This window comes from Camelus dromedarius, chromosome X (genome assembly GCF_036321535.1).
Source record: "Camelus dromedarius isolate mCamDro1 chromosome X, mCamDro1.pat, whole genome shotgun sequence".
Classification (NCBI taxonomy): Eukaryota; Metazoa; Chordata; class Mammalia; order Artiodactyla; family Camelidae; genus Camelus; species Camelus dromedarius.
In genome coordinates, this window is record NC_087472.1 from 89,468,924 (window position 1) to 89,484,907 (window position 15,984).

At 33.9% G+C, this 15,984-nt stretch overlaps 1 protein-coding gene across 9 annotated transcripts in view; it reads left to right on the forward strand.

The window, feature by feature from the left end:
• DMD (dystrophin) overlaps positions 1 to 15,984 on the forward strand; it is a 1,947,932-nt gene that overhangs the window by 547,452 nt on the left and 1,384,496 nt on the right. For 8 of the 9 annotated variants that reach the window (XM_064483309.1, XM_031445593.2, XM_064483311.1 and 5 more), the window contains exons 8-9: positions 11,931 to 12,112; positions 13,337 to 13,468. In XM_064483309.1, coding sequence (XP_064339379.1) covers positions 11,931 to 12,112; positions 13,337 to 13,468 — 314 coding nt within the window. The remainder of the gene's footprint in view (positions 1 to 11,930; positions 12,113 to 13,336; positions 13,469 to 15,984) is intronic. The other variant, XM_031445592.2, reaches the window with a different exon arrangement.

Here is a 15,984-nt window from a genome sequence, read left to right on the forward strand (position 1 = left end):
GAGTAGAGACACAGAAGCTGGTTCTCTGATCCTTTCTTACCCAGAGAAGCCTTCTGAGCTCATCCTCCTTAAAATATCGACTGCACCATTCCCTACCCATTTTATTGTTCTCTATAGCACTTACAATCCGAGAGAATGGAGATTTGTTTTTATTTACTGTCTGTGTCTCAGCTAAAGTCTAGGCTTCAGGAGGGTGGGGTCATTGCTTCATTCACTGCTGTATTTATTGATTTCCAGCATCTGGAACAGGGCTTGGACATATATAAGATGTTAAGTAAATATGAGCTGAATGAAATAGAAAATGGTAGTAGGAAAGTAGATACAAAGAGTATAGCTGAGACATTTGAAACATTTTATTATAAACGGGAACAGAGAAATAAAAGAGGAGCCAGATGATACAGGCTCAGGAGAGCAGATTGTTAAACTCAGGAATTATGCTGGCAGGTTGTTAAACCATTGGCAACTTAAAATGATCCATGGCAGGAAGATTTCCACGATGGAGATTGGCTAACCCTGAACATTAGGGATTTTGCTGTTATTGTGCTTGTTTGTTTGTTTTTTTTGTCTTTTGGGGTGTTTTTTTGTTTTTGTTTTTGTTTTTGAGTACTGCTTTGCTAGCATACCAAGGTGTTTTATTTTTGTTTTTTGTTGTTGTTGTTGTTGTTGTTGTTTTTTAATTCTGTTTTGTCTTTCAAGTGGCATTTAGGAAAGCATGTCTGTAGGATCTGGAAGAATTGAGGATTCAATAGAAAATAAGTACAAGTAGGCAAACTTGCCTTAAATGAAATGAGAACACTTTAATTGTAAGAGGAGGAAAGAAAAAGTAGATGGCCATAGGTGTCATCTGTGATTTGGAGTGGAAAGATGAGGGAGCTTTGTTCTGATAATTAAAAGCCAAACCTTATACACAGGATCATAGAAAAATAACCTAGCCTTCTCTCACTAGTTACCATGGTCCTTTATTCCTCCTCATACCTCAGTTTACGCAGTGTTTTCCAACACACATACACGCATGATTCTTTTCAGCAATCAAAATTATATACCCTATTCTTGTATAAAAGTTTACTTCTTCTTACTGTCTTGATATTTGCTTATTATATGCTTTTTAATCTTTATGTTCTTTTTCACTTGTACCTTTCACATCACTGTTTCACGTATGATTATCTTCACTTTTTTGAAGTTCTGATTTACATTTTTTCATATTAAAAGTTACTTGTCATCAATGAATATTAATTTGTGTATAATTGGGAAACCCTCATTATATGGGTGGAAGTTAGAAACCCCAAACTCATGCTCAAATGAAATTTTATTGTTGCTTTCAAATGCAGAATGTGTCTGTAATTTGAAAACATATGGAGATTTATCACTTGTTTATTGTGTGTTTCTTCAGCATACTTCTGCTAGTGTTTAGGAACTATACAAATGTATGCTGTTTGGCCATTGGATCCAGTTTTCAGTTAGAATACTACAAAACTGGGGTTTTGTTCAAGAAAACTCTTTTGCCATCAATTATGTCACAGTTTGGGAAGTTTGTTTGTGATGGTGTTTTACTGAACACTCTACTCCTTCTTCTGATGTTGCATTTGATACTTGGTGCTGCAGACATCACTTCTCCAGAATAAATGTTTTGTGTCTGAGACTTGCATCTGGGTTGGTTCCTTCAACTTGTCCCATAATCCACCATTTTTTACCTTAGGAGTTAGTAGATGGAGCCATTCTAATTATAAAAATGTTTCATACCAAAGTGAATTGATGTCATGCATTACACATGGTAAGCACCCTACAAATATTTGGTGAATGTATAAATGTAAGGAGACTCAAAAATTATAATCATGTGCCAATTGGAACAAGTCACAACAGATAATGTGTGTATATATGAATATATAGCATATTTACTCTGTTCACTCATTTTCTCAAGTGTCATCACTAGCTATTTGTGTGATATTAATATGACTCATTTTATAGATAAAAACTGGGATATATGGAGAATTAGTTAATTTTACCCCAGTCTCTAACTTATAAAGGGCAGAGCAATGATTTGATCAAGGGATGTGTAATTCAACAGGCTAAGCACTTTGATATGAAATGGATGCATTTTTATAATATTTGTTACAGAAAAGGTTGATCTTATATACAGTTTCTGCTTTAAGCTAGTTGTCATTGAGGACCTTGCCTTGGAACTGCCCTTTCGCCATCAGGCATATTTCCAAATCCCCAATCATACCAGAAAACACTGCAATAACCACTGAAATTTGTCTCAAATGAAATGAGCATCTTTGTTCTGGCTTCATTATTTATCAACTGTCTTGTCTAGCTCTGTAGAGAATGAGGGGGTAGAAAAAGACCATTCTGTGTTAGTAAAGATATTATATGGGGTTACTTCTGAAACTTACTATATTTTTTCTAGCAGTAGGAAAAAAACAGTCAATTTGGTTAGATCAAAAGCAAAGCACAAAAGCAGCAGGTGACAATTAAGGAAACAGAGTTAAATGTCACTGAGCCAAAATACTTCCTTCTCCAATGGAAACTCCAATAGTTCTTGCCACAATAGGCATGTAGAGAGAATTTTAAGAAAGTACAAATGTTTTTCCATCAATAGTATCCCACGCTTACTGATTAACTTCCATTTGTTAGGTCAAGCTAGCTTCTATTTTCCTTGTTTTAGAGGACCTGTACCGAAAAGTTATTCTAAGGTTTTAAAGGTCCAGGGTTATTATTTTTTTTAATAAATATATTTGAATGGAGTACAAGCTCACTAAGTAGCTGGAAAAGAGAATTTTGAAATTTGGGAATTGAAAATAATTTAGAGACAGAACACTCTGATTAGCTGCACACAGAAGATGTGTGATATTTGGCTAAAAAACGTTCAACATAAAGGTGGTTTATTTGAAACTTGTAAAGTGAGGCTTGGTTGAGAATTTCCACTTAATTAACTTACCCACTAGCTTCTGTGCATTTGTTTTCAGGCACTCTCAGAATGTTCCGTCTTAACATTACAGTGTCCCCAATCCTATTCACTTCCCTCACAAATGCCTAGCAAAGATGGTGCATTTGTGAAAGGAAGTTTTTTTAACACAATGAAGTGAAAAGAACTAGGTGATAAGGATAAATTGGCAGGTGGTAAATTGAGGGTTTGGAAATTATTTATGTTTAATTTGTGTCCCCGTTAGATTCAAAGTTCTGTGAGAACAGATCGCTGGGCTTATTTTTTTTTTTTTTTTTACCATTATATCCTCAAAGACTAGAATATATATCTATAGCCTCAAAAACTATACACTGGCACAAAGTAGTAACTCAAATGTTTGTTAAATATATTTTTGTGTCTCATATTGTCTATCCAATACTTTTCAGAATCAATAACATCACCTCCAGCTACTATTATTTATTGGATTGAATACATGATGTATATTTGCATAGGTACATTTAACATGGTTTGGTTAATGGCCAGAAAGCTGAACTAGTTTTCAGTGTATCTGAAATGTCCTCTAAGCACCTGAGTTTTGTTTTTGTTTTTCCCTGTTAGACCCTAGGTAAGCATTATGTATTTTGATCACTGTTTTCTACTTGTACCAAGATTATAGTGATAATTTTCTGCTAGCTCTACCATAAGTATATTGATAGGAATAATTGGATGCTTAAAAGATAAAATTGTTTCATATTTCTCATGTATAAATGAAAGCCATTGCTTTTAATCATTAATTTTATTACGAAACTGAGTCATCTTCATCAATACAAATTATTTTCATTGCTATGCTTTATAGCCCTTTAATGAGAAGCATTGTTATTAGATGATAAAAGTGACTTGGATTGGTAAGTGAAATGTTAAAATTATGGAGTGGCTTAATTAAGGAGTACTTAATTTAGTGAGGGCAGAACATGTAGAATGTTAAAGAATTTACCTGGAGGGGACCTGTGCAAGTTATTTTCTTACTAGAATTCTGTATGACCATTGTGTACAGTAACTTATAAATGGAAAATATATGTACTTTGGATGTAGTGCTAGGTGAAAAATATTAGAATTGAAAATAATCTAACACTTTGATTAATTAGTCCATCACTATGATATATCACCTACAATTTATAAATTCTAGTGCTTAGAGATCAGATGACATTATAACAGTATCTCTTCACTTACAAACCTTTGCTTTCACCAGTAAGTTCTTTAGAATTTCACATCTATGCATCTGGTTATTTTAGCAAACACAGTTTTTAAAAAATTATGTTTACATACATGTGTTCACATTTTCATATTTAGAGCTATCTGACCATGTTTAGTTTGTGACCACATGTGTTCCTTCTTTCCACTTCACCCTTTCCCCTTCTCTTACAGTGAATTTGTTTATTTTTATTGTTTTGTTCCTAATACAAATTCTATAAGAAATTATCCAGGTGTATTCTGATCATGGCTTGTAAATGGCACCATTTTATTTTTTATTTTTATATAAAACTCTTAAAAGGCTGACCAGACTTTGTGAGTGCACATTTATGCATCTTTTATCTTTGAAATCCTGCTTTTTTCTGATTACACATGATGTGCGTTATAATCCAGTATTTCATTTCCTGCCTTTCTCCTGGCAGAAAACTGACCTGAGGGTTAGACAGTAGAGGCTCTTGTTTAAATTTCCCAGAGGTGTTTCAAGGTTGTGCCTGGCAGCTGACTAATCAGACTTTCTGGAGGTTGATTGCCCAAGATAAGAACAGTTTTGTTGAAAACACCAGTTTCCTAACAAACTCATTGTATTGACTTTTTGAGGGTGAGGGCATACTAAAAGAAAACTTTGTGCAACTTTGTTTTATTGTTACTTTTTGATCTTTACGGATACTTTTATTATAGAATATATTATCTAATTATAAAATTAGTGATTGCTGAATAGTGTAGAAGATATAGAGAAGATGGAGAAAAAGAAAGTTATTTTCAATCCCACCAGTATATTTCACTAGTGTCTTAAAGTATGTTCTCCTAGTATTTTCCATAAAATTGTTATTATAGTCTACGTAAATTATACATCTTTCTCTTTTGATGTCACCTTATAAAAAATTCATTTTCACATATTACCAAAGATTCTTTGAAAGCAATATTTTGAATGGCTTTGTAATATTCATATACAATTACAATTCATATACAATTACATATTCAATCATTTCTAATTCTAATTCTCTATTACACAATTTGGAATGGATTTCTTTTTTTTTCTTTTTTTGTATGATAAATAAATGTCTTTTTCAATGTGTAAATAAGGGTTAAATTTCACATCAAGTTGATATAACTCTTCATATAAAGTTCTGATTATTTCCTTGTGGTGGATTCCTAGAAGGAAAATTACTGGGTCATTGAATATGGTTGTTTTTAGACATAGCCAAAATGTTTTTCATAATGTTGGAACCAACTGATGATACTCTTGGCAAAGTAGGAGTTTGGCCAAATCATTGACACTTCTGCAACATGGACTGTTATCATTTTGTCTTTCTTTATTAATTTCAAAGGCAAAGGAATATCATTAAATCTAACATCTTTAATTTGCATTTCTTTGATTACTAATGGAGTTGCATTTTTATGTTTATTTACACTTGTTATACCTCACTTATTAGAAATAGAAGTCACTACTACTATGGAGAATATAGATGATGTTTGGTAATGGAACCACATGGGTCACAGGGTCATTATCTAGAAAATGACTTTGAGATACTTGGTTTTCAAATGTGCTAAGACAGCATTCTCTGAAATAATGAAGGTAAGGTATTGAGAAATATGATGCTCTGACTGAGTTCTAATTCTGATTCAAACTAGCTTTTGGACTTGCCATCAAACCCCTGTGGGCCTCAGTTTCTTCAAAAACTATGGAATTTCCCTGGATGATTTATTTGTTCAATTGTATCCGTCAATATCAAAATTCGAATGAGTGTAGAAACACTCATCAGAATTAGAGTTATTGTTCATGAAATAAAGTTTTCTAGCAGTATTATGAGTTCTCAACATTTCCATTCTGAAGTGGCTTCAAAATTGGGATTAGGAATTAAACTTTCATGACAAGGAACCAATGCTATAGTAGGGTTTTAGTGCAAAGATTACTTTCATGTAATTGTAAGTTCTTATTTTGGGGGTTCATTCACTTCTTTTACTTGATACATTTTAATGTCTTGTAATAAAAAAAAAAGAAATCACATCCCGTCATTCTCACCCACCTCAAATTCTGTAGGTACTCATTATTGATAATACTATTTTTCAGTCAGTTACTATCTTGTACAATTCTCATCTACTACTGTGGCTTCAACTACTCTCTTTATTCAGTTTAGCAAATATTTAGGTGCTCAAAGAATCCCGGGCATTGGCCTTAGTACACTTATCATAATGAGGATTACCCACAAGTCACGTAGTTTCTTTTGATTTCTAGTACAATGTATAGTCCAGAATTATTTGTTGTGTGGCTCATCCACTGAATACTTACAACATAGGCTAAGCATATTCTATGGCATATAATAATTGCTTTGTAAATATGTAATATATGAGGAATGGCCTTTCTTTCCAACCAGCTTCTTTTTCTGGCTTCCCTTTAATAGTACTAATGGTCTCCTACAGCTAGGTCTGTTTTGGTATTACTAACATAAACAACCCCAATTGAAATATAGCAGGAACATCAAGATTTAATAAACTTCACAGTCTTTTGTAAACATTTATGCATTTGCCCTTCACAAACACCATGGTGAGATTGGGACCCTGATTTTTATTTTACAGATGAGAGAACAGAGGTAAATGATGTTAATGATATTTCTTTACAGATAAAAATACGTAGGTACATATTTTTAAAAACCCAAATCTTCACATTCAGAGTTGCTCATTCTTTCACTTTATCACACTCATTCTCATTAATAAGTTTAGATTTTTAAGTGAATTTCATCACTTGAATTCTATCAGATAATAAAACCACTATTCAATATTTCAAATGAAAATACAAAGCTGAATGTATTGCTTCCTTAAATCAGGGGGTACTGTGCTGGTCAACCAGAGTCTCAAAGGAGAGTGTCCTTAGGTTTGGAGGGAAACCCAGAATTCAAGAGATCTGTGAACATTCAGAGTTGGGAGTAGATTGATGTCTCCTTTAGAAACATGGTTGGTTACTTAGGTGAGACCAATGTTAATTGCATTCAGAATTTTGTTCATTGAAGTAAGTCTGCTCCCTTTCAGAAGGGAGAGGTTGGTGTTGGTTTGCTTGGGGAAGCATGAGCAAGACCACGTGGGCAGGTAGTTGTTAATTGATTGAATGAAATGGAAATGTGTTTTGGTGGTTACTTGCTACCATGGCTACACAACAAGCAATGTCCTCCTTCAGTCCTCTTCCTTATTGCATTCTCAGTTTATTAATCTTTGTACCCCCAGGCCTTAGGACAGGATTTTGCATGTAGGCATTTCCAAAGACTGTGGAGTAAATGGTTTGAAATTGAGTGAAGTTATTTTGGACCTGTCATAGAATTTCTATCATGCATCCCCTTGTTTTCATTACACAGACTATTTTAGTTCTCTGACACCTCCTATCTGGATTGGGTCCCAGGCTCCTATTTCCTTCTAGTTTTTTTCTCCTTCATTCCATTCTGCATTTAGCAGTTTTACTTTACAAAAATTTTAGCGCTGTTACACTCTTGATAAAAGTAGTTATTCTCCAACCTATTGAACTAAGGCCAAGTTTTCTATTTTGGTACTGATGATCCTTCAAGTTCCACATACAAGCTACCCATTTTATCTTATTAATCACTATTCTCCACTCTGTGGCTAAGATACCTGAAGGCACTATTTCTGGGGCATGTCTAATCTGTCCCTACCTCTGCACTTTTGATCATGCTTTTCCATTGCCTGGAAAACCTTTCTTCATCCCCTCATTTCCAGTGAATGAAATCATATACATATTAATTATAGTTTTCTATTCATAAAGAAACTTCTGGTCCCCCAATAATAAATACTTCTTTTTTTCTGAACACATTAAAGCACTGGTTGTGCCAGTTAGAGAAACACATTTTACATTCTGTTCAACAATGCAATTATTTTGTACTTTTCTTCTTATTTATTTTATTACTCCAAATTGTGAGCAGAATCTATCAATTCTCTATCTTATTAATCTTCTGGATAACATTAAAATATTTAAAATATAATAGCTCTTTAGTAAATATATGTTGAAGGAATTCAATAAATTTTAAAATATCTAAATTCCTTTCTATAAGAAAAGAGAGATTGTATTCTACATACTGGTACAGCTGATCCCACGCAACTTCAGAAGTGTGATGGTAATGGATTGGGGCAAAAATGTCAATAGTTTGGTCAGGTAATGTTAATTTATTATAGTGATTGATATTTATGAATATTCAGTTTCATCCAGACAATGTTTTATGTTTATGTCAAACAATTTTTTTTTCCAGGGCAAATTTATTTATTTATTTATTTATTTATTTTTTTAACATTTTTATTGATTTATAATCATTTTACAATGTTGTGTCAAATTCCAGTGTTCAGCACAATTTTTCAGTCATTCATGGACATATACACACTCATTGTCACATTTTTTTCTCTGTGAGTTATCATAACGTTTTGTGTATATTTCCCTGTGCTATACAGTGTAATCTTGTGTATCTATTCTACAATTTTGAAATCCCAGTCTGTCCCTTCCCACCCTCCACCCCCTGGCAACCACAAGTCTGTATTCTCTGTCTATGAGTCTTTCTGTCCTGTATTTAAGCTTTGTTTTTGTTTGTTTGTTTTTGTTTTTGTTTTTTAGATTCCACATATGAGCAATCTCATATGGTATTTTTCTTTCTCTTTCTGGCTTACTTCACTTAGAATGACATTCTCCAGGAGCATCCATGTTGCTGCAAATGGCATTATGTTGTCGGGTTTTATGGCTGAGTAGTATTCCATTGTATAAATATACCACCACTTCTTTATCCAGTCACCTGTTGATGGACATTTAGGCTGTCTCCATGTTTTGGCTATTGTAAATAGTGCTGCTATGAACACTGGGGTGCAGGTGTCATCCTGAAGTAGGGTTCCTTCTGGATACAAGCCCAGGAGTGGGATGACTGGGTCATATGGTAAGTCTATTCCTAGTCTTTTGAGGAGTCTCCATACTGTTTTCCATAGTGGCTGCACCAAACTGCATTCCCACCAGCAGTGTAGGAGGGTTCCCCTTTCTCCACAGCCTCTCCAGCATTTGTCATTTGTGGATTTTTGAATGACGGCCATTCTGACTGGTGTGAGGTGATACCTCATTGTAGTTTTGATTTGCATTTCTCTGATAATTAGTGATATTGAGCATTTTTTCATGTGCCTGTTGATCATTTGTATGTCTTCCTTGGAGAATTGCTGGTTTAGGTCTTGTGCCCATTTTTGGATTGGGTTGTTTATTTTTTTCTTATTGAGTTGTATGAGCTGCTTATATATTCTGGAGATCAAGCCTTTGTCGGTTTCATTTGCAAAAATTTTCTCCCATTCTGTAGGTTGTCTTCTTGTTTTACTTCTGGTTTCCTTTGCTGTGCAGAAGCTTGTAAGTTTCATTAGGTCCCATTTGTTTATTCTTGGTTTTATTTCTTCTAGGAGAAAATTTTTGAAATGTATGTCAGATAATGTTTTGCCTATGTTTTCCTCTAGGAGGTTTATTGTATCTTGTCTTATGTTTAAATCTTTGATCCATTTTGAGTTGATTTTTGTATATGGTGTAAGGGAGTGTTCTAGCTTCATTGTTTTACATGCTGCTGTCCAGTTTTCCCAACACCATTTGCTGAAGAGACTGTCTTTATTCCATTGTATATTCTTGCCTCCTTTGTCAAAGATATGTTTTATGTTTATGTCAAACAATTTTTGACATTTGCTTAGGGCAATAAAAATTATACTTGATCTACTTTTACCTTTATTTCTTTTTGTCACAGCATATATTTGAGGCCAAACATACACATGAACATGCCTATGTATAATATACCAGTAAATAGGCATGGATGTTTTTATTTACATTGACAAACTTTTAAAATTCAATGCCTTTCTCACAGCATGGTTTTATTAAATACACTAAAAAATAAAATTCTGAAGTATGCTCATTACAGGTAAAATGACTAGTTACCAATGAAAAGAGGGAAAATATTCTAGAATTTCAAAATATGGTGAAGAGGTATAGTATCTACCATACAGTGAACACTTGAAAAACTTGAAAAACAGTTATCAAATAAGAGGGAGATTTTAGGCTTCAGAATTTCCAAGCTAAGTTAGTAAGATTTTTTTTTTTTTAGAAAAGCACTGTTTATGCACAAAGTAATTTTTAGTTCTTCCCTAAAAAATATTTGCAGAAAGTTACCATCACCATCTGTTGGTTAATAATTAAATTAAAATCAGGAGCAGAAAATACATATATGACTTTATACCTTTAAGCCTTATGCATTTGTGTCCAATAAGTATCTTTTGAAAACAAATAAGCAAAACAATGAAATTGTAGATAATATAAGCGTCTGCTTCTGTGTCATTTTTATTTTGACCCTTTTGGCTCAAAGAATGATCTTCAAGCCAGCAACTTCAGCATCATCTGGGAGCTTGTTGAAAATGCAGAGCCTCAGGCTCCACCCCTGACCTACTCAGTTGGATTCTAGTTTTAAAAAGATCCTCAGGTGATTCATATGCACTTTAAAAATTGAGAAGTACTGTATTATACTCTGGATAAAAGCAGACCAAGGAATATTAGCTAACTTTTCCCTCCTCTGTAACTCTTTTTAAAAATACCTTAAAAATAGTTGTTCTGATTAATTATGTTCCTGCTACTTGTGAAGGGACAGACTGAGTGACCTGTTCAATCTCCTTTTATGCTTGTGGACTTGAAATTTGACTCGGTTTTTTTTAAGGTCATAATCAGAACACTCCTCAGAATATACATATTTAACTTAAAACAGATCTTTTAATGCTGGCTAAGCTAGGATAAATTTATGGCAAGAAAAATGCCTGGCACATTGCTGCAAAGTTATATTGGCCTCCTGCCAGGACTTGTGTTTTAACACTTCTGGGATTAATGATACACTTCACATGAAGGATTATTTTTACATTTTGATTCCCTGGAATGAGCACAGTAGGTAAATTGTAATGCCAAGTAGCAAAAGAAGCTTTTGAAGGAGCTGCCACTTACTATATGTGTTATTACAAAGTATTATTGACATTGAATGCTGGATTTCTTTCACTCTCTAGATATGGCAAAGGACATAGTGTCAAATCAACTTTATGTGAAGGACTTTTAAATTTGTCTCTAAAGTCTGAGAAGGAAAGGGGCATCTGACTTTAACAGATGCACCATAATGGAAACAAATATTTTTAATATACTTAAGGAATATTACAAATTATTATACATATGGTATATAGCTGTTTTATTTTGTTTTGATTGGAAGTATGTGGTTCATTTCAACACAAAGACATTATTTTGCTCTTTACATACTTAATCACCAGCAAACATTTGATTAGGAGGTACAAGCTTTCTTTACTGGAAGCCAAGGCATTGAAGCTCTTTTGCATAATTGTTTAATTACCAATGCACTGTTTTAATTGACATGCTATTATAACTTTTCATGGAAAAGAAGATTTAATCTTTTGTTTGTTTGTTTGTTTGTTATCTAATGAAAACCACTCTCTTAGACGGGCTAGTTTGGCAATTTGACTTAGGAAAAAGTATTGCAGAATGAAGTTTTTATGTGAACAAGGAAAAGAAATTAACTTTAGTGCTCATCTCATTGGTCTGCCAGATTGGAAGGACATTTTAGGCCTGATTATCATGTTCTAATTAAGTCTCTGGAGGACATTCATGGACAATCGAGTGCTCATTAATCTGTCTTCTTCCTGTAACATTGATTTGTTCTTTCCCCTTTTAGAGAGTCGAATATAGAAACCAAAAGTTGATTATGTGGTGTTAATGTGCTTACAGATGTTGCCACCAGTTATCCAGATAAGAAGTCCATCTTAATGTACATCACATCACTCTTCCAAGTTTTGCCTCAACAAGTGAGCATTGAAGCCATCCAGGAAGTCGAAATGTTGCCAAGGCCATCAAAAGTTACTAGAGAAGAACATTTTCAATTACATCATCAAATGCACTATTCTCAACAGGTAAAGTGTCGAAAGCATAATTAATATCATTGATATTTCTACTTTATAGGTATTTTTAGATATTATACATACAGATCTATTATCTGGGTATATTCATACCTATGTGTATATATAGCATATTACATATGTATATATTTACATACAGATACACAAATATATGTATATATAGCTTAATAGGTGTGTGTGTATGCATTTGGAGAAGAGAGGGAGAGATAGAAAAGACTCTGTAAACCTAAATTTTATCTGATATTATGGATTATAATGTTTTTAAAGCACATTGTTAAAATACTCTGCTATTGATAAAATATTCTGCTATTGATAAAATACTCTGCACCATAGTGTAGAAATATGGGACACAGAATATTTTGCATTTCCATTGTGTAAAATGAAATAAAATAAAAGATAGACTCATATACATATTAAACTTCCCATCAGCTAGAGCAAAGAGCAGAGAATTAGACCAAGAGCAAAGCACATTCTCTGCTTAATATTTTCTTATTTTTAGTGGCAACTTGCTGATGTATTAACAAATTTTGATTATTCAGGGTAAACTTCTTGTTAAGATAAAAACAGTACAAAATATTCTAAATAAAAATTAAATGGAGAATATATATGACAACACTTTTATTATGTTATTGTACAGAATCCAGTGGGATTCTTCTATTACATGGCTGGTTTTCCTTCCCAACAGTGGATATGTAGGGTGTTTTCTTTTACTTTCTTTAATATAAACAGTGATGCAAAAGCCTTTAGCAAAATTTCTGCTGAAGGCATGGAAAGCTCTTAGGCCTAATTTTCTCACTCTACTAAGCTAATTCTATATTTAGCTTATGAAAGCTTCAGTCCTTTCTGGGATATTGATGTGATGAATTCTGGTTTTGTTTACTTTGGATTCAGAGAAAATTGCTTTTGGATGCCTGTTTTTGCCAGATTGAAGAGCACCATCCCGTATTAGTGCTGGAGCTGTGTCAGTACGGAATCCTTTTGGTTAAATCCCACCCTCCTCCCTTCCCTGATGACCTGCTCTCCGACATGACATTGAGCACCACAATTCTTGGAGTGTACCAGTTTCTAATATCACTCATATATATTTAGGATTACATTTTTCATTTCACTGTTTCCATTTAATATTCGTTTTTCTACTGTGTTGGAAAGCAGTCCTTCCAGGATTACTTATGCTGTCTCCTCCTCCTCTCTGTCCTCCTCCCCCTAACCCTTCTGCAGATCACAGTCAGTCTAGCACAGGGCTATGAACGAACTCCTTCCTCTCCTAAGCCTCGGTTCAAGAGCTATGCCTACACACAGGCTGCTTATGTCACCACCTCTGACCCCACACGGAGCCCATTTCCTTCACAGGTCTGTCAACATTTACTCTGTTCTGCAAACCAAAGAACTTCTTCATCCAAGATAATCTAACATGGTTTTTGTTTATTGGAATTTTGCAGTGCCTTTTTTTCCTCCTCCATCAAGAGCTGTTTCGTTGCTCCCGTTTGTATTAGATATTTCCCATGATGCTGTCTTGTTATCGAGACCTATCTAGCTTTAACATATGTTGATTCTTTATGAGTGGGGATTCTCGTAACGGGGATTTATACTATCATGATATAATTGCATGTAAGATTATCTTTTATAAAGGCTACCAATGGTTATACCAAAACACAAAGCTCATTAAAGAGAGCTTATTTAAAGGAATGGGAAAATGGATGCGATTTAAATATCACATTATTTGGGGAGATTTTTTTAGATATCTGATACTGAAAGAAATACATATTCTATGTAGATACCCTTATTATATTTTCACTGTATAAATAGGAATTTATATTCTATTTAAGAAAAATATAACTGCAAGCTTCTTAGTATGATACATTTTAATTTTGCTCATTTAAATTGTATATAGCAGACTCTGTAGTATTTATACAAGAAAATCACCCCCAAACCAGATCAGATTCTGTGCACCTTTTAATGCTTTCCACATAAAGAATCTTCTCAGTGGAGTTTTCCACCATTATTGCAGTGTTGTAGAAACCTAAAAATACAAGAAATTATAGCCTTGTATATGTTAGAGTATGGAAATGAAATGTGCTAGAACTGCTAAAATTTCGTTTTACAAGGAAACTTCATTTATTTTGCTTAGTAGAGCAATTTGAAAAATTCTTGAGGAAGTGACTTTTGTCAGTAATACACTATGAGTGGGAATTTAGTGAGATTATTGTCTTGATCCTATTGGGGAAAGTATACATTTTTGGAGACATTGATTTTTTTAAAGATAGTGGTTGTTTTTAATTAGTGATTTATTTGGTGCAGTTAATTGATGCGTGAGGCTGAAAAAAGTTAACACTTCAAGTGTTTAAAATTTAACACTTGAAAGATTCCCCTAGGGAAACATGTTTCAGGGCATAGCTATGCCCCTTTATCTTTTGCTAGTTTTCTTGCAAAGCTGAACAGAGGAGACCGGGTGAAAATGTTGGTGTGACTGTGCTTCATCTTCAATTAAATTTCCGTCCCCGTTTTCACAAAGGCCAGCTGTATAATCTTGAACAAGAAACTTAATCCGTTTCCCCATTATCAGTAAATAAAAATAGTTCTGCCACACATTACTGAGTATTTACTCTGTGCTATGTGTATACATGATATGAACTTTTCAAACCCTTATAACAACTCTTAAGAGGTGGGAGGTACTATGTTTATCCCATTTTATGTTTAAGTATGTCCACCTTTTTCTTTGTTCTCCTTCCTCCCCTCCCACCCTCCTGGCTCTCCCTGACTCTTTATGCTCTTTTTATCACCATCCTCCCATTGAAACTTGCAAGACTTAAATAATAGGTGTTGTACATCCTAAAATAAAGGCATGTAAGCCAAGACAAAGAGATCAGATTTTTCCCTCTGATTATCACTTTATTGAGCTCCCTCTTCCGGAAGATTTTCTCCAGTGCTTATTCTGGCAGCGCATTTTTACCTCATTACCATCTCATTAAGGCATTGCTCAGGTATGACTCCTTAATGAAGTAATTATAAATGGACTTAATTTTGCTAGATAGTATTTGTTCTCTCTACCTTTGTCTAAATATTACAAAATATGTAATATATCATGAAATAGTCAGCTATTCAGTTCTCTGTTTTATTTAACGCAAGCCATTGAAATAAACCTATTGTAATCCTTTAGCAAAGAAGAAATATGAATCACAGTAGATGGGGAATGATATATTCTGCCTGAAACAGAATGCCTGATGTGTTTCTCAAGGAAGCACATCAGAAGATGATGTTACACGTAGTTAGGTTTGATAAGTTTATGTCTTAATTATTTACTGAGAAAATTTTTTCTAAGGAGTTTCTCAGAGGGGCTCAGCCTTTACTGCCCCCTGTAGGTTGTATCTGATCCACTTCAAATGACAGGCCAGATTGGATTCCATTAGAGGGTTTTCATTCAAGTGTTTACTCGGTGGTCTGTAAGGAAGGGTGAAAATTTTCATAGTAGGAGAGAGAGCCATGCGAGTAACTGTACCCTATAGGAAACATAAAATGCCTAAATTATCTTAAAAGTTCCCAATATCTTAGAAACATCACTTATCCCCATCTGTCCCAACTTGTAAAATCTGATTTATAGTCATTGCAGTTTCTGAACATGTTGTGGTGAAGCAGTCTGCCCTAACTCAGGCTCTCTGCCTATAAATCTGTTTTTCTCATAATTTACCAAGAAGAAATACTATCTGGTATGAACGCTAACTTTTCCTTAATTGTAACTCTTAACTGTCATCAATTCTTGAATGGAGGGCATCCATTTTATAGTTGTACTGAATTCCTATTTTTATGACTTTGATCATGCCTCTCATTCAACTCTTAATCTTGTATCAAAAATCCCCAATATCTTTTTC